Source organism: Hypanus sabinus, chromosome 9 (assembly GCF_030144855.1).
Source record: "Hypanus sabinus isolate sHypSab1 chromosome 9, sHypSab1.hap1, whole genome shotgun sequence".
In the NCBI taxonomy this organism is placed as follows: Eukaryota; Metazoa; Chordata; class Chondrichthyes; order Myliobatiformes; family Dasyatidae; genus Hypanus; species Hypanus sabinus.
Window position 1 is genome coordinate 114,994,402 of NC_082714.1, and position 20,047 is coordinate 115,014,448.

Here is a 20,047-nt window from a genome sequence, read left to right on the forward strand (position 1 = left end):
AATAACATCCAGCTTAGTACTTTTAAATTCATTAACATTTAAGTATATTTCAGTACACTTATTTTGTTATATTGTTAGTTTTAGTTTCATTAATTTTTTTTTAAGTTTCTACAATAGTGTTTGTCTTTGCTGATTTTTTAATAAAGGATCAAACGTACTTTCTTTGACTTAGAACTTCAGTATTTGTGGAACACACCATAGACAACCCCACCCCATGCTTTGTCTCTGAGTAGTTTTGATTTATTTTGAGTAACTGCTACGTTTTGTGAACAAAAAAAATTATTATAGCAAATAAACATCAGCCTACGGCTAAGGGTTGCCTCGGTCCCATTGGAGAAGTTGGAATCTCAACACTGAGTAGCCAGAACAGCAGGTGGCAAGCATGTTTTGACTACGCACAAAGCTGAGGATCCACAGGATGACTTACACCAGAGCAACGATGTCAATGCTTCAAGTTCTTCTGCAAGAGCGAGAACAGAAATGAAATAAGCAGCTTTAGAGAAGGAAGGAGCAGCTGAAGTTGCTGGAAGAAACTGCAACACAAATGGCCAAAGTTAATGTGCTAAGGGCTACAAGTGAGGTAGGTGTGTTAGTGCTCCAGCCGGACAGTCCTGTGGCGTGAGTTCTTATATCGATAAGGCCAACACACTCAACGTCAATGTTGATACATTTGTTCCTCAAATGTCTGTGAAACGTGAGTTAGGGTCCTAAGAGGTAGTGCAGGGCATTCACTCTGAACCTATTTCATATCCTACAGCTCAAGATGCTCATAAGGACATTAACACAGCATGGAAACACTCTTGTTTTAAACGATAGAGATCTGAATAGTACTATGGAGACAATAAGGATGTAAAATGAAATAACAACCTATTGATACAACAACAACATCTCTGTGTAAAAGAGAGATTCAAATCTTCAATGGCAATCCTTTGCAGTATCATGAATTCATGAGGGCTTTTAAGAATAGTGTTGAAGGCAAGATTGACAACTATGAGACAGCCTCTATTTTCTGGAGGTCATCCGAGGGAGCTTGTCAGAAACGCCAGTATGTTGACCTAAAAGAAAGGTATCAAAAGACCAAGGCTTTACTACAGGAACATTTTGGCAATGAACAGGTATTTGCATCAGCCTACATGTGAAAGGCTCCTTACTGGGCACCTATCAAATCTGAAGATCTTTCAGCCCTTCAAAACTACCATCTTTTTCCAAGAGGCTGTTGCAATACCGTCGGTGAAGTGCAGTACATGTGTGAACTGGACATGCCTGCCAATATGGCAATTCTTATAAAGAAACTGCCCTGTATGCTTAGTGATAAATGGAGAACGGTGGTCTGTGAACTGCAAGAAAGACACAGCTATAAGCCGACTTTAACCAACATTGTTGATTTTATTGAAAGGTCGAGTAAAGGTTGCTACACACCCAGTGTCTTGGAATATACAGGATGCTACATCACTGGCAATAAGCAAAGGTGTAAACAACGAAGAACAGTTCAGCAGCGAGACAGTGGATAAGGTTTTGCATTCCTTCTACATTGATGACTGCCTTGTGTCAGAGTCTTCGGAGAAAGAAACAGTGTCTCTCCATCATGACCTTGTATACAGCTGTGCTAAAGTGGATAAGCAACAGACATAGCGTACTATCTGTGATACCAAAAGAGGAATGAGCAAAAGACATGAAGGGTTTGGATCTGGATCAAGATATTGTTATCTTCTCCACAACTAATTCCATCTACGATCCTTTAGGAATCTTGAGTCTGGTGGTGCTATCTGCTAGAACATCCTACAAGAGCTATATAAGAAAGTGCTTTGCTGGGATGACACTATACCAACATCAGTTGCTCAGGGATAAGCTGGGTGGAAGAACTCTGCCAGATGGAAGACTTCAAGGTTGTTAGATGTTTGAACCACTTGGATTGTGGATTCATTACTGCTGCATAGTTACATCACTTCACAGATGCAACCGAGGATGGCTAAGAAGCAGTGACTTACCTACTGTTGCATGACACATGTTCTCACGTGTGTTGTATTTTTATTATGGGAAAATCTAGGGCTCTATTGAAGTTGGTTTCCATCCCCTGTATGGAGCTCATCGCTGCTACGGTGGCAAGCTGTATGGAGAAAGGACTTGCACAAATAACTCAGTTATTTGGACTGATAGTACTTCTGTGCTGAAATATAGCAGGATTGAAACTCCCAGATTCCAAACCTTTGTTGCTACCAGATTCAGAAATTCTTAAGGTTTCACAAGCATCTCAATGGAAGAATGTACACATTTCAAGTAACTCAGCAGATGTGGCCCTAGAGGTGAAGGTGAAGGCTTTCCTGAAGAATAAGACATGGGTGTCAGGGCTGCACCTGCAGCTGACTCATATCATTTCATACCACCAAATCATACTGTTTCCTTGCAGCCTGGTAGCACATGCTTTGGGGACATGCTTTGGTGGTTGGGGACCACTGGCTTACAGGACTGCTTTGAATCCCTGTATTGAGGGATTCATCTTCAAATCTGGATGAGTATGCTGCAGTTGTTACCAACTTCATTAAAACCTGTATGGATGAATGTGTGCCTACAAAAACTTACTGTAAATTCCTAAATCAAAAGCCATGGATGAACCAGAAAGTACATTGTCTGCTGAAGGCTAGATCTGTGGTATTCAAGGCTGGTGACCCAGGTCTGTACCAGAAAACCATGTATGACTTGCAGAGGGCTATTTCAAGGGCGAAGATATTTGGAGGTCGGAGGGTTGCCTCTGAGTTCTATGCCCACTTTGATAGGGAGAATATAACTATAGCTATAAAGATCCTGCTGCACCTGATGACCCTGTGATCCCTCTCTCAGCGGCTGTTGTTAGGTATTATTTCCAGGAAGCAGACGACTAGGAAATCGCATATTAGGCAAGTTACAGTGGTTTACCACTGCCTTAATGGGAGCCGGCTGGATTCCAACTTGGGACCTCTCGCCCTAGGCCAGTGCTGATGCCACTGCGCCACCAGCCAGCTAGGCTGCTGTTAGGCTATCTTTAAAGAGGGTGAACCCTTGAAAGGCAGTAGAGTATCAGCTGGCAGGAGTACTCAAGGACATTTTCAACCTCTCACTGCTACAGGCAGAAGTCCCCACTTGCTTCAAGAAGATTGTACCAGTGCCTAAATAAAATAATGTGAGCTGCTTTAATGACTATTGCTCAGTAGAACTCACTATCTACAGTGATTAAATGCTTTGAGAGGTTGGTCATCACTAGACTGAACTCCTGCCTTAGCAAGGACCTACAATTTGCAAGGACCACTACAATTTGCCTATCACCACAGTAGGTCAATGGCAGACGCAATCTCACTGGCTCTTCACATGGCCTTAGACCACCTGGATAATACAAAATCTATATCAGGATGCTGTTCATTGACTATCAAACTATAAAATTAGTTTGCTAAGACCTACCACGGAAAAACCAATGTTGACTCTCACTAATCAGTCCCTGTCTATCCAAATACTCTTATAATCTGTCCCTTAGAATTATCTTTGAATAATTTACCCACTACTGACATTAGGCTCACCAGTCTACGATTTCCTGGCTTATTCAGAGAGCTTTTTTTAAACAGAAAGAACATCAGCTATCCTCCAATCCTCTGCCACCTCATCCATGGCTAAGGGCATTTTAAATACTGCTCCTAGGGCCCCTGCAATTTCTGCACTAGCCTTGCAAAGGTCCAACAGGACATCTTGTTATCATGACTGGAGAAAAAAAATGAAGAGTTAAGACTAATTTTTTTTTCTCCAGTCCTGATGACGGGTCTCAGCCCAAAATGTCAACTGTACTCTTTCCCATAGATGCTGCCTGGCCTGCTGAGTTCCTCCAGCATTTGGTGTGTGTTTTTTAGATTTCCAGGGCCTACAGATATTTTCTTGTTTTTTAGTGATCAACAGACTAGACACATGGTAACAGGACACCAATTATTCTGAGCTAAGTACTGAGAACTGTGCCAAGTCTGCACAACGTGCCAACCTGATTTCAAACATTTTATTGGCAGAGCCTACCTGAACCAGATATATAAATCAAGTTCTGTTACGCTTTGATCATATTGAATTGTATTTAATTCTTTTTGCCACTTGTTGTCAACAAAAGCAGAAAACATTACTTGAAGGAATTTTGCATTCAGCAATTTAAAACTTACCTGGGGCTAATTTCACTTGTGACATCACCCAGATCATCCAACTGTGTTATGTTTTGCAACGTGTCTACTTTTCCATGATTTTTAATGGCTCCAGAGACTTTTCTCAAACATGCTTTGGCTGCTTTCAGTAGCCCAAAGCAGGGGGCCATGACCTGTTTGTCCTCTTCTGACCAGTAAGTATCCCGGTTTTCTCGCAAGTGTGATTCATCATCTTCGAAAATATCACTGAATGGATCTGCATTTTCTGTGTGTTGAGCCTGTCAATACACATATCCATTTACTTCAACAGCACAAATAGGTTCAAATTATCTTGAGTTCTGTGTAGATAAGAATGAGACAGGAAGAGAATGGGAAGGAGTTGAAGAAGCAAGTTTTGTTGCTGGTGAGTTTACAGGGGCGAGTGCAGGTGCAAGGAATTAAAGCAGCAAGTCTGTTTGATTTGCTTACTGGCTAGGACATCTAACTTTTACTCTTTAAATCACCCAGATGAACTAATCGCTGAGTAGGCTTATAGTTGAGACGTAAATGAGATTACTATCTACATGAGAATTAATAAAGACACAAATTACAACTAATTTCATTAAGGATGCAAGTAGGATTATAGGTACAACTCATGAGCCTCAAACAGATCATGTGTTGCAGATGCATGCTGTGGGAACTGCCAAACCCCATTTTGGTTGTATATTAGAATGAGGAGAGATTTGATAGAGGTGTGTAAAATTGAAGAATATGACTAATGCAAGTATGCTCTTTCCACAGAGGTGCGATGAAGCTAGAACTAGAGGTCATAGGTTAAGAGTGAAAGGGGGAAATTCTTCACTCAGGGCATTGCGAGTGTGGAATGATCTGCCAATGGAAGTGCTGATGAGGGTTCAATTGCCGCATTGAAGAGAAGTTTGGATGAGAGGGATGTGTAGGGCTATGGTACAGGTGCAGTTCAATGGGTCTAGGCAGAATAAGCTTGGCACAGACTACAGACACAAAATGCTGGTGGAACACAGCAGGCCAGGCTGCATCTGTAGGGAGAAGCACTGTCGACGTTTCGGGCCGAGACTCTTAGTCAGGACTAACTGACAGCATTTTGTGTGTGTTGTTTGAATTTCCAGCATCTGCAGATTTCCTCATGTTGGCACAGACTAGGTGGGCTGAAGGGCCTGTTTCTGCACTTTGGTGCTCTTTTGATCATGCTATGGATGTGCTGGCATTGGAGTGTGTCCAGAGGAAGTTATCAAAAGTTATTCTGAGAATGAAATGTTTAACCAGTGGGGAGTGATGGATGACTCTGGGCCTATACTCAGTGCAGTTGAGAAGAATCTCACTGAAACCCACTGAATAGGCTCAGGCCTATATGTGTACAGGCCTGTATAGAATGAATATGGAGAGGATATTTGCAATAGTGGGAGAGTGTAGGACCAGATGATATAGCCTCAGAATTAGACATACATTTAGAACATAGATAAGGAATTATTTCTTTAGCCAGAGGGCAGTGAATCTGTGGAATTCATGGAAAATTCGGTTGAGAAGAAAAATAAATTAGCCACATGTTGAGTGGCCTAACTTTACTCCTATGTCTTATGGTAAATAAAGATCAGCTTTATTTGCTCAACACATATCAAAATGTACAGTAAGATATGTAATTTTGTGTCAAGTCAGCAAGGGTTATGCTGTGGGCAGCCCATAAGTGTCTCCACACTTCCGGAACCAACAACTTACTTGCCCTGACCCTACTATCTTTGGAACGTGGAAGAGACCTGAGGAAACCCACACAATCACAGGGAGAATCCACAAACTCCTTACAGACAGTGGCAAGAATTGAACTCTGATCACTGGCGAAGTAAAGCAATTGCACTAATAGCTAGCAGCCACCAGTAGCCTTATTATGTTGGTATTTGAATACATGAGTAAGGACATCTTACAGCAACTGTATAGGGCCAGAGCAAAAAAATCCTGGGGTACTCTGTACAACTTTGGTTTCCTTACCCAAGAATAACGTGCCATAGAGAGTTCAGTGATGCTCACTAGCTCCAAGGATGATAGATTTGCGGTCTGGGAATTGAATAGATGTGAATTTTCCAAAGTTTTGAAGAACGAGAGGAGATCTCCTTGAAACAGATTTTTTTGAAACATATTTAACAGGCTATATGCAAGGAAGACATTTACCCAGGCTGAGAACTTCAGGGGTACAGTTTGAGAATAATGAGTAGGACTAAGATGTGCTGAAATTTCTTCACATAGACACCAATAGAACCTTTCAAATTCTCTACCAGGAGGTGGTGGTAAAATCTGTCACGTTCATTTAAAACATAAGACTAACAATTTCCTTTAATATCTGAAAAACTAAGGTTTACTGGAATAATGCTTGAAAATGATGCTGAACTAGAAAAGCTCAAGATTGTGCTAACCAGCAGAACAATCTTTGCCGGCTCCTACTTTTTAAGAGCCATGCCATCTCCAAAAGAGTAATTCTTACTGCCACCTGGTGTTCAAAATGCAAGGCTCAGAGATTTACTGTCGATAATTCTTTCTCGACTGGATGGCAGTGTACAGAAAATTATTCAAATTAATACAGCATTTGATTTGTATGCCACAGGTTATTAATGAAAACTGAAGCAACTAAGTAGCTCCACTCCAGAAGTTGCAAATGTGGACAATTCTCCCAAAGTCCTGGAGCTAAAAGTATCTGGACAAGTAATTGAATTAAAAGAAAATGGAGTTTCAATTTTAGATGTAAATTAAAAACTTTGAAAGTGAAATTGTTTGATGCATTAAATAAGGAGAATCTATTTCCTGTGGCAGAAGGCTCAGTAACCCAATTTCAAATTTAAGATAATTCTAGATTTATAAACATTGGGTATAATAATCAATTACAGTGTTTAAATGCATTGTCTTAAGTGATGGTGGAAGTATTTCAATAAAAAAATAAAATAGCTACAAAAATAAGACAATGACTGCCAGTATTCAACCATAAGACAAAGGACAGAATTAGGCTACTCCGCCTATCGAATCTGCTCTGCAATTCCAACGTGGCTGACCCATTATCTCTCTCAACTCCATTCTCCAGCCTTTCCCACGTAATCTTTAATGATCTGCCTGATCAAGAAACTATTAACCTCCCTTTTAAATATACTCAATGACTTGGCCTCCACAGTAGTCTATGGCAATAGACTAAAAATTCACTACCCTTTTGGCTAAAGAAGTTTCTCATCATCTTTGATCTAAATGGGCATCCCGCGATTCTTAGGCTGTGCCCTTTGGTCTCGCATACATTCACTCTTGGAAGCATCCTTGACACATCCACTCCACCTAGACCTTTCAATATTCAATAGGTTATAATGAGATTTCCCTCCCCCATTCTTCAAAACACCAGTGCGTACAGGCCAGAATCAGCATCACTCCTAATAAGTTAACCCTTTTTTCCCAGAATCTTTTTTGTGAACCCCTTCTGGACCTTCTCTAATGCCAGCACATTTTTCTTAGACATCTTTTCTTGGGTAAAGAAATGCTCACAATATTCCAAGTGCAGACTGACTAATGTCTTCTGAAGCCTCAGTATTAAATCCTCACTCTTATATTCCAGTCTCCTCAAAGTAAATGCTAAAATTGCATTTACCTTCCTTACCACCAACTGAACGTTCAAGTTAACCTTTAGGAAATCCTGTACGAGGACTCCCAAGTGCTTTTGCACTTCAGATTACTGATTGTTCTCTCCACTCAGAAAATATTGTACGCTTTTATTCCTTCTACCAACATGCATGACCATACACTTCCCTATACTGTATTCTATTTGCCCATTCTCCCAATCTATCCAAGTTTCTCTACAGACTTCCTGCGTCCTCAACACTACCTGTCCCTCCACTTATCTTCGTATCTTCTGCGGACTTAGCCAGAAAGCCAACAGTCTCGTCATTCAAATCACTGATATATAACGTGAAAAGAAGCAGTTCCAATACTAACCACTGTGAAATATCACTAGTCACAGGCAGCCAACCAGAAAAGGTCCACTTTATTCCCACTGCACCTTCTGCCAGTCAACCAATCTTCTAGATTTTAGTTACCTTCTGTTGGTTTTTAAAAGCTTCCCAATCCTCCAACTTCCTTCAAATATTTGGTATATTATATGCCCTCTCTTTTGCTTTTATAGTCTTTCATTTCTCTTGATTGCCATGATTGCCTCATCCTTCCTTTCGAATACTTCTTCACCTTTGGCATGATTTATCCTGAGCCTTCTGAATTGACCCAGAAACTGCAGCCATTGCTGTTCTGCTGTCATCTCTGCTAGTGTCCCCTTCCAATTAACTTTGGCAATTCCTCTCTAATACTTCAGTAGCTCCTTTTACTCTACATTAATACTGTTACATTTGATTTTAGCTTCTCCCTCTCAATCTGAAGGTATATTCTATATTATGATTACTGTCTCCTAAGGGTTCCTTTACCTTAAGTTCTCTAATCAACTCTGGTTCGTAACACAACACCAAATCCAGAATTGCTTTTCCTCTTGTGGGCTTAACCACAAGCTGCTCGAAAAAGCCATCTCATAAGCATTTTACAAATTTCCTCTCTTGGGATCCAGCACCATTCTGATTCTCCCAATCTACCAGCATATTGAAACCCCCATAACTATCTTAATTTTGCCCAATCTCCCACATCCTGGCTACTGTCCAGAGGCTTTTATCTAACTCCCATCAGGGATTTTTTCACCCTTGCATTTTCTAACACTCTATCAACAAAGATCCTACATCTTCCAATCCTATATCACCTCTTGGTAAGGATTTGATTTCATATTTTACCAACAGAACCATACCACCCCCTCAGCCTACCTGCCTGGCTTTTTGATACAACATGTATCCTTGAATTTTAAGCTCCCACCTATGGCCTTCTTTTTAACTATTTCCATGAAACTTAAGCTATCTGTGGCAGCTGCTTAAATAAGACAAAATATACTGGTCACGATGTGGTTCAATTAACCGGAATCCACTGAATATTTTGCAGTCTCAAATCCACTCCAAATTTTTTCCTTCAAAGATGCTCCTGAACTCATGCACATTTCACTATTTAGTAATATTATACTTTCTATAGCATAGAATGCTCTAATGAAAATGCAAATAATTCAATTTTATCATGAGTCAGCATTCCTGACTGCAAGTCTACATAATCCTTTTATACATTCAACATCCTGAAGAAATGCAGACTCCGAAATGGAAAATTATATATATTAACGTATTTTTATATATTATTTGACTCTGCACCTGTTTCATTTCCTCCAAAGCATCTTCTACAATTACCAAGTAAGAAGACATCAGTGATAGAACAGCTGCATGGTTATCTGCAGAGAAGTACAAACAGATTGGTATAACACCCTTGGTTCAATTGAACTAGGCAAAACTGAAAAATACTGCACTCAGAATAAGAAGGCATTACTACAAGAACATGTATGTAACAGTTTCATGAAGAAATATATACACTTTTATAACCAATGGTCAAAATTACATTTTAGTAGAACCTGTGCCTACCTTCTTAAAACCTAAAGTAACTGTGCAAGCAAATGACACTAATTTATGTTGTATAATGTTCACAAATACAATACACAAGGGTTTTTAAATAAACACTAGTAAGTGCAGAGTACGAGCATAAGAGTAAAAACTTAACTCTATCTATACTATCCACGTGTGACTGTTAAGGCCAAAGGATAGTATGGACAGATTTGATAACTAGTCAGAAAGCTTCCATAGTCAGTTAAAAACTTAACTGCTAAAAATACAGATGTGACATAGAACAGTATCCAATGGATTAAGGTGTCCAATTTGTTGAAGAATACTAAAAGATCAAGCAATTTTAGCTTATCCTTTAAACAAATTTCCATTCAAATGTTGGCAGCCTTGAGAAAATATCAACACATACTGTGTCAGCTGTCTCTCTTTGCAGAGACAAGGATAATTGGGAAATGTTACATATGAACATGGCTTATATGAAGGAGTTAAATTGTCGAGCTTTGTCCAGAGTTTACGTGAAATTAATGCAATGAGTTGTTATTCATCTTACTTTCTTAACTAGCATTTTGAATTTTGTTTTATTTCATATGCAGAATACCTGAGAGAGGTGGAAAAGCACTTCAGATTGTAATCTGAAATACGCATTACCTTTTGGTATCTTGACAAATCGGTCACAAGCTTCCCAGACTCCACCTGTGGATATCAGTTGGTCCTGTGACAAACTAAAACAAAAAAAAACTTCACTCGCAAACCAAGGAAAACAACAGTTTCTCTGTTCCCAAATCAGTATCAATCTATGATTCCATTTCGCAAGGAGATCCCCTCACGCAAACATTATGTAAGTATTGCAACCAATTATTAAATTGAATGTATTTTAATAAAACAAGCCCCACATTGCAGCAGTCTGGGAACAAAACAGTTAAATTGTTTGAAGAGTGAATCAAGTTTAAATCTATATAGCTTTCTTTTTTACTACAATCCTTTTGAGAAAATTAAATAATTTTGTGCATAGATGTTAACATTCATTCGAGAGGACTTTAATATAAAAGCAAGGACGTAATGCCGAGGCTTCAAGGCACTGGCCAGAGTGCATTTGGAATACTGGGAGCAGTTTTGGGCCCCTTATCTAAGAAAGGATGTGCTGGCATTGGGGAGAGTCCAGAGGAGGTTTATAAGAATGGTTCTGGGAATGAATGGTTAATATACGAAGAGCATTAAATGGCTCAGAACCTGCACTTATTAGTGTTTAGAAGAATGGGGGGGGGGGGGGGGAGAATCTCATTGAAACTTATCAAATATTGAAAGGCCCAGATAAAGTGAAAGTAGAGAGGATGCTTCTAGTAGTGGGAGTCTATGAACAGAGCACACAGTCTCAGAACACAAGGGCATCCCTTCACAATGGAGATGAGGAGGAATTTCTTTAGCCAAAATCTGCAGAATTAGTTACCACAGATAGCTGTGGAAGCCAAGTCAATAGGTGTAATTAAAGTAGAAGCTGCTATGTTCTTGATTAGCAAGGGCCTCAAAAGTTATGGGATGAAAGCAGCTGTACACAGTTGAGAAGGATAACAAAAGAGCCATGATAGAATAGTGGGGCAGACCTGATGGCTGAATGGCCTAATTCTTCTCCTATGTCTTATAGTCTCAGATCTTAATAAAATCCTTTCCCTATCCATTTTATTTACAAAATGTTTGCTTAGTTAGAGAACTTACATTAAAGACATAGAACAGTTGCACACTCCCAGCAATACTCAAGATGAGAGGCAAATAGTTTCTTCTCCAGTTAAGCTGGTGTTTCAATATCAACGATTATGTGCAACATACAAAATTCTGGAGGAATTTATGGCTCAAGATTTCCAGAATCTCCAGAATCCTGTGTCAAAAATACTATATTCCTAGAGGACTATGAACTTGAAAGCTAAGATTGAATGAAAGAGTATCAGCAACTTCAACGTAGGGTAGTTTCAAAGTGTGAGACAAATTTTATTTTAATTATTTGCACCCCCACCCCAGCCTCATCACAATCCAGTTCCTATCATAGCCAACACAGCTAATGTGAAGATAATCTCATGTCACACGACCATGTAACAAATAAAAAATTATCACATTATACCAGGATTCATATGATTAATTTATATAAAACCCTTATTTCATACTGACTACTTGAAGCTTCTTTTTCATATCTACCGCCTGCTAAGAACTAAGAATTTAAATACACAATTCGTATTACACAGCAGAGTAACAATGCAATTAGACTACAGGGTAGACCAGCCTCCAACAAAGAATGTTGATACTATGTGCTATGATTATGATCAGTCACCAGAGAGAAACTGAAGCTGGTGATAGAAGTCTTTATTCATCACGACAAGCAGACATTCTTCTGGAGACCCTCACAGGAGACTACTGCAAACTCAAAAGTGCTTCATATTTTTACACCCTTAAAGCCACAGGTAACAGTAGGTGATTTGTGCAATTTCCATAGTTACAACATCATCACTGCCTTCAATATTTTGCATTGACAATACTCTGGGGAAAACCTCTGAATGTTCAATCACTTTTGCTGGTCAAGAAGCTTGTGAGAACAGAGTTTCCAGACACCCACAATTAATGTTGTCAGGGCTGACTCTGTATACTCAAGTATGTTGAATATTGATTGCAACTACACTTCTGACCATGTTTGATATGCTAGCTGACAACATCAGCCTGGTCTGCCAGCTTGAACTTGTTTACAATGGTGCAAATAACTTAGTCATGTTGCCTAGTTTCATGCAGTTCACATTAACATAATTCTATTTTAACATTAACAAGCAGTTTGTCGTTGAGTCTACTAGGGAATCAGCTATACCAGATTGGGTGTTATGTAATGAACTGGAGGAGATTTGGGAGCTTAAGGTAAAGGAACCCTTAGAAGCCAGTGATCACAATACGTTGGAGTTCAACTTGAATTTTGATAGGGGGAAAGTCCAATATAGCAGTATTTCAGTGGAGTACACAAATTACAGTGGTATGATAGAGAAGTTGGCCAAAGTAAATTGGAAGGAGTTGCTGGCAGAGGTGCTAGCAGAGCAGTAGTGGCTTGAGCTTCTGGGAAAAAAATCAAAAAGTCGCAGGATAGATGTATTCCAAAAACAAAGAAATACTCAAATGGCAAAATAGTACAGCCGTGGCTGACAAGGGAAGTCAAACTTAATGTAAAAGCAAAACAGAGGGCATACAACAAAGCAAAGGCTAGCAGGCCGATAGAGGATTGGGAAGCTTTTAAGAATCTACAAAAGGCAACTAAAAGAATCATTAGGAGAAAAAGATGAAATATGAACACAAGTTAGCAAACAATATCAAGGTGGATAGAAAAAGCTTTAACAAGTATATATGACAAAAAAAGACTGATGAGGGTGGATATAGGACCATGAGAAAAGTCAGCCAGAGAAATAGTAATGGGAGACAAGGAGATGGCAGATGAACTAAGTGAGTATTTTGCATCATTTTCACTGTGGAAGACACTAACAGTGTGCCAGGTGTTGAAGGATGTGAGGGAAAGTGAGTGAGCACAGTTATTATTACAAGGGAGAAGGTGCTCGAAAACCTGAAAGATCCAAAGGTACATAAGTCACCCGGACCAGGTGAACTGCACCCAAGAGTTCTGAAAGAGGTAGCAGTAGAGACTGTGGAGGCATTAGTAATGATCCTTAAAGAACCGTTGGACTCTGCCATGGTTCCGGAGGACTGGAAAATTGCAAATGTCACTCCACCCTTGAAGAAAGGAGGGAGGCAGCAGAAAGGAAATTATAAACCAGTTAGCATGACCTTGGTGGTTGGGAAGATGTTGGAGTCAATTGTTAAGGATGAGGTTATGGAGTACATGGTGACACAGGACAAAACTGGACATAGCCAGCACGGTTTCCTTAAGGGAAAATCTTGCCTGATGAACCTGTTGGAATTCTTTGAAGAGATTGCAAGTAGGATAGATAAAGGGGATGAAGTGGATGTTGCATATTTTGGTTTTCATAAGAACTTTGACAAGTTGCTGCTAACCAAGTTAAGAGCCCATGGTATAACAGGAAAGTTACTGGCATGCTAGCATTGACTGATTGGTAGGAGGCTGTGTGTGAGAATAAAAGGATCCTTTCCTGGTTGGCTGCCAGTGACTAGTTCTGTTCCGCAGGGGTCAGTGTTGGCACCGATCCTTTTTATGCTGTATATCACTGATTTAGATGATGGAATAGATGGCTTTGTTGCCAAGTTTGCAGATGATATGAAGATCGGTGGAGGGGCATGTAGTGTTGAGGAAATAGGAAGGCTGCAGAAGGACTGAGATAGATGAGGAGAATGGGCAAAAAAGTGGCAAATGAAATGAAATAAAATGCCATTTCATTTTAGAACAGAGATGTCCACCTTTTTCAAAGAAAGGGGTTTTCCTTCCTTCACTATTAACGCTGCACCTCTTCCATTTCACACGTCTGCCCTCACCCACCCTCATGCCAGCCTACCAGGGATAGTGTTCCCCTTGTCCTCTCCTACCACCCCATCAGCCTCCATGTCCAGCACATAATTCTCCACAACTTCCGCCATCTCTAACAGGATCCCATCACCATTTTTCCCTCCCCCCCACTTTCTGCTTTCTGATCGCTCCCTACACGACTCACTGATCTCCCTCCTGGCACTTACCCTTGGAAGCGTCACCTGCCCTTGCACCTCCTCCCTCACTACCATTTAGTGCCACAAACAGTCCTTCCAAGTGAGGTGACACCTCACCTGTGAGTCTGTTGGGGATACATACTGTGCCCGGAGCAGCCACCCCTGTATACTGGTGAGACCCAACATATTGGAAGACTATTTCACTGAGTACCTACTGTCCGTCTGCCGGAAGAAGCAGGATTTCCCAGTGGAAACTCATTTTAATTTCATTTTCCATTCCCATTCCGATATGTCAATCCATGGCCTCTTCTACTGTTGCTATGAGGCCACACTCAGGTTGGAGGAACAACACTTTATATTCCATCTAGGTAGCCTCCAATCTGATGGCATGAACATTGATTTCTTTCACCTTATCTCCATGCCTGACCATTGCCTCCCTCTGGTGCTCCTCCCCCCTTTTCTTTCTTCCATGGCTTTCCGTTCTCTCCTATCAGACTCCCTCTTTGCCAGCCCTATATCACTTTAACCAATCAACTTCCCAGCTCTTTGCTTCATCCCTCCCCCTCCCAGTTTCACCTATCACTTTGTGTTTCTCTCTCCCCTCTCCCACCTTTTAGATCTACTCCTTATCTTTTTTTCTCCAGTCCTGCCAAAGGCTCTCAGGCTAAAACATCAACTGTACTTCTTTCCATAGATGCTGCCTAGCCTGCTGAGTTCCTCCAACATTTTGTGTGTATTGATTGGATTTTCAGCATCTGCAGATTTTCTCTTGTTATTGAAATACAATCTTGGAAAATGCATAGCATTTGGCATTCATAGCAAAAGGATTTGCGTACAGGAGCAGGGAGGTTCTAATGCAGTTGTACAAGGCCTTGGTGAGACCACACCTAGAATATTGTGTGCAGTTTTGGTCCCCTAATCTAAGGAAAGACATTCTTGCCATAGAGGGAGTACAGAGAAGGTACACCAGATTGATTCCTGGGATGGCAGGACTTTCATATTAAGAAAGACTGGATCGACTAGGCTTATACTCACTGGAATTTAGATGATTGGGGGGGGGGGGGGGGATCTTATTGAAACCTATAAAATTCTAAAGGGATTGGATAGGCTAGATGCAGGAAGGTTGTTTCCGATGTTGGGGAAGTCCAGAACGAGGGGTCACAGTTTAAGGATAAAGGGGAAGCCTTTTAGGACTGAGATGAGGAAAAACTTCTTCACAAAGAGAGTGGTGAATCTGTAGAATTCTCTGCCACAGGAAACAGATGAGGCTGGTTCATTGGCTATATTTAAGAGGAAGTTAGATATGGCCCTTGTGGCTAAAGGGGTCAGGGGGTATGGAGAGAAAGCAGGTACAGGGTTCTGAGTTGGATGATCAGCCATGAGCATACTGAATGGCGGTGGAGGCTCGAAGGGCCGAATGGCCTACTCCTGCACCTATTTTCTATATGGTCATGCACCTTGGTAGAAGAACTAAATGTGCAAACTATTTGCTAAATGGGAAGAAAATCCAGAAAACTTAGATCCTAAGGGAATCCTTGTGCAGAACACCCCAAAGGTTAACTTGCTGGTTGAGTCAATGTTGAGAAAAGCAAATGCAACGTTAGCATTCATTTCAAAACACCTAGAATATAAGCGCAGGGATGTATTGTTAAGGCTTTATAAGGCACTGGTGAAACCTCACCTTGAATACTGTGAACAGTTTTGGGCTCCTTATCCAAGGAAAGATGTGCTGGCATTGGAAAGGATTCAGAGGAGGTTCACAAGGATGATTCCGGGAATGAAAGTGGTATCATACGAGGAACTTTTGATGGCTCTGGGTCTGTACTCACTGGAATTTAGGATGAGGTGGGGGGGGGCGGGGAATCTCATTGAAACCTTTTGAATGTTGAAAAGCTTGGACAGAGTAGATGTGGAAAGGATGTTTCCCATGGTGGGGGAGTCTAGGACATGAGGGCACAGCCTCAGGATGGAGGGGTCTCAATTTAAAACAAAGATGTCGAGAAATTGTTTTAGCCGGAGGGTGGTGAATTTGTGGAATTTGGTACCACAGGTAGCTGTGGAGGCCAGGTCATTGGATGTACTTAAGATGGAGATTGATAGGTTCTTGTTTGGCCATGGTATCAAAGGTTACGGGGAGAAGGCCAGGGAGTGGGGCTGAGGAGGGGAATTAAAAGGCTCAGCCATGATTGAACAGTGGAGCAGACTCAATGGGTAAAATGGCCTAGTTCTGTTCCTATGTCTTAAGGCTGATTTATACTTGTGCGTCGCATCTATGCCGTAGGTGCTAAATACCCTACACCGTAACTACGCCATACCCTATGCCGCAGGGTGACGTGGACCTCCCCAAAAAAGTAACTCGCACGTTGCGGCGACGCAGAATGCAACAACTGTGATTGGTCCTCTTGGTAGCATCACATTTCCTCCTACGCATTTCCGGTTGCTTCTTCTCCACCATGCCTGTACACCGACGCGAAATACTTGAACCAAATCATCAAATCTACTTGCTGGCGTGCGAAAATGCTTGAAATGCATTTCCTCGTCCATGTCTCTCACGAAGAAACTCAAAACAGTGGCATAGGAACCCCACCACCAACTAGCATTTTGGCGCACACCAAGGCATGCTCACCATGGCATAGAGCAACGTGGAAGTGAAAATCAGGGCTATGGCGTAGGCTGCGGTATAGCCCGTACTCACAAGTATAAATCAGCCTTTATGCATCTTTTGAGCAGCCAGCTTGTGGTCCACAGTCAGTATTATTTGCAAAGATGTGCTTTTAACTGCTTGCAACTTACAACTTACTTTAAGAACTGAAGACTCGTTGTTTGAATTAATATCTGCTATATTATTATAACTCCAGAATACTCCCCAACACCATGCAACATGCAAATACAACATATGGGAGACAATTAAAAAGCTGGAAAGGAAATTCGGAACTTCTTGTGTCTCTCACTTTATTTCTCCATCCCACTCTCACATTTGGCCGCTTGCACAGTTATGAGGTCAAGTGAAAGCTTGAGCAACAGCATGCCATCTTCTATTTAGGCATGATGCAGTCTTCTGGACTCAACATTTAATTATATCATTTTCTGTAACTCACTGTATGTCACATCTCACCATTTCCTTAGCAAGTCATTTGTCTGTGTTACTAGTTCAAGCTTTTCTCTCTTCATTACCACAGTTTCCTTTCTCCAACATTTCCCACAGCCTAGCACTTCACAAAACATTGTCATGATATCACTCTCTAACTGCCATCATTAATTGACCATCAGTTATTACTTTTACCCATCTATCTTTTGTCCCATTCTTGATGCAATTTAAAACTCTTATTTTCAATTCAAAGGGCCTTCAAAGAGAAACATGAACGTTTCTCTTTCCTGACTGAAGTGTTTCCAACATTTTCTGTTTACATTACAAAGTAGTAAAGATTCAGAAATAAAATGCCTCTATAATTTTAAATATTAAAGTTTCGTCTTCACACAATAAATTTTCAACACAATTGTATAAATTTTAAAATTGGCACCTTTGAAGTGGTGTGTTCAGTATCACGTTCAATAGCTGAATAACTCCCTCCACTATGTCGATTGTGGCATCTCGAATTAATCGTCGTAAAGTCAAGCCTGAGGCAAAAGAAACCTCTCATTAAACACCTAATATGTTTAAACACCTAATACTCATGATCACTTATTTTCTACACATTTTTGGACTTCTAGCCAAACAGTAAAGGTCACACTAAAGATTTCAACTAGATGGTTAAATACATCTTAGGTAATTCATCCAAAGCAACTTTTAAAAGGACATGGGCTTATGTAGAAAACACTAATGCATTTTAATTAATAAAATTAGGTACTTAAACACATAATTGCTCAGATCCCACAATGTGGCTCTTCAAAGGATAAAACTGTGAAAATATGGAATAGACAGTGTGAGCAAGAACTGCAAACCTAACAGTTAGACCCAAGGAATAAGGGTAGAAACAGGGAGATTGCTATTTGCCCTTTGGTATAGCTGTACTTTGGAGCATTTTGTGCTGAGAAAGAAATGAAGGCTTGCAAGAACCTCTAATTAAATATGAAATGTCTCTAAAGACCACTGTGGAATATGTGATGAAGTATTGTAAAATTTATTTGATTCAATACTAACCTTGGAACACTAAAGGCAGGATGAGATGAGAGCAGGACTTATTGATACGATCATGGAAGAAGACATTGATTAACTTAACACATCTGGTGCAAAGTCAAGGGGAAATGATTGAGAAAACAAAATATTTCTGTTTTGCTTGACCCTGTATGTACATTAATGAGGTTAAGGAAACAAGTGCTTGAGCAGAACTAACTTAAGCATTTCTGAGCTGTTCTCTTGACATATCAGTACTGTGCAATAAAGCTTCCCTCTACTACAGAGGACTTCTTGATTTTATTTCGCTTCTACAAACATCAAAACAAAACTGTATTCAAATGAAACAACATACTCAAGGTTCCAACAAATGGACACCAAGATAAGATATTTGGAGAGTAATAAAGAGGCAAGCATTAACTAAGGCGTTTAGGCAGTAAAGACCTGAAGCTGAATAGGCAATTGCAAATTTGAACTAACTTATTTAGCAAATTTACGCTGTTTAGCATTAGTGAGCTGCAAGGATCCGTATGTACATATATCTGCAATGTTTTGATAACACTTATCACATTCTTATCACATCGTCCAACAAGCAGGAACTCTGGACTTTTGAAGCATTTGTGATCTGAAATGGAGGTTTTGAAACCCAGGCAAATTACTTTTTGTGTATTTCACAGACAATGACAGAAGAGCACTAATTTGTCACATTCATTCATTCTTGAAAGGAAATTGTACTTGGAACAAAATTAGAATGCAAAATGTAGTTTTGTATAGGACAGATGTAGAGAAACACCTAATCGATATACTGTATTCAAGGACACTATACAACCTGTATACATTTTTTGTTTATCAGAGTACCTCCCTGTTTTAATTGAGCATTGACAGCTTTAGAAAGGAACAGACACTGTACAGTAGAGTAGCGGTTAGAATAATGCTCTACAGCAACAGAGATCAGAAAGTTGGGATTCAATTCCCGCCATTATCTGTAAGGAGTTTAAACTTTCTCCCCCTGACTAGGGATTTCCTCAGTGCTCCAGTTTCATTCCACATTCGAAAGGTGTACAGGTTGACAAGTAGTAGGCCTGCTATGCTGGTGCACCTGAGGACTGCCCCCAGCACATCTTGGGACTGTGTTTGTAAATGACGCACATGACACATTTCATAATCTTTAATTATTTTTGCAGACCAAATAAAAATTATAACTATTAAACAACAGTCACATTCGTGAGAAGATAGTGGTGCGACGGCAGGGCGCGAGGCCACTCCAGGAATGATTATCTGTTATCCGTAAGTAGGGGCCATGCACAATCCTGATTTGATGGGGACGGATGTGAGAAGCACAGAGGAACATCTGGTGAAATTTCTGACATGCCTGTTTCGTTGCCGCTGCTACAATGCGATTGAAAAATCTCCGGACAGGAAGGCCCCGAATCCTTGGCTTTGCCTGTTGCTTGGCGGCCGGGGCCGGGGTCGAAGCACTCTGCAGAGATGGTGCTCGGTGTCGGAGGGCTAATCGGAGGATCGAAGTTTTCAGACGGACTCAGAGTTGGCTGTGGTCGGGTGCTTCCAGAGGCTGCATCGGCAAGTTTTGCCGCATTGGAGGTTCATGGCAGGCAGAGTTTTTCTTCCTTCTGCCGTCTGCG

General features: G+C 40.6%; 1 protein-coding gene across 1 annotated transcript in view; it reads right to left on the reverse strand.

Moving 5' to 3' along the window:
- ccndbp1 (cyclin D-type binding-protein 1) overlaps positions 1-20,047 on the reverse strand; it is a 40,050-nt gene that overhangs the window by 7,119 nt on the left and 12,884 nt on the right. Inside the window, exons 5-8 of the mRNA XM_059980457.1 lie at positions 17,812-17,908; positions 10,304-10,377; positions 9,413-9,489; positions 4,167-4,423 (exon numbers count right to left, since the gene is read on the reverse strand). Of these exons, the coding sequence (XP_059836440.1) occupies positions 4,167-4,423; positions 9,413-9,489; positions 10,304-10,377; positions 17,812-17,908 (505 nt within the window). The remainder of the gene's footprint in view (positions 1-4,166; positions 4,424-9,412; positions 9,490-10,303; positions 10,378-17,811; positions 17,909-20,047) is intronic.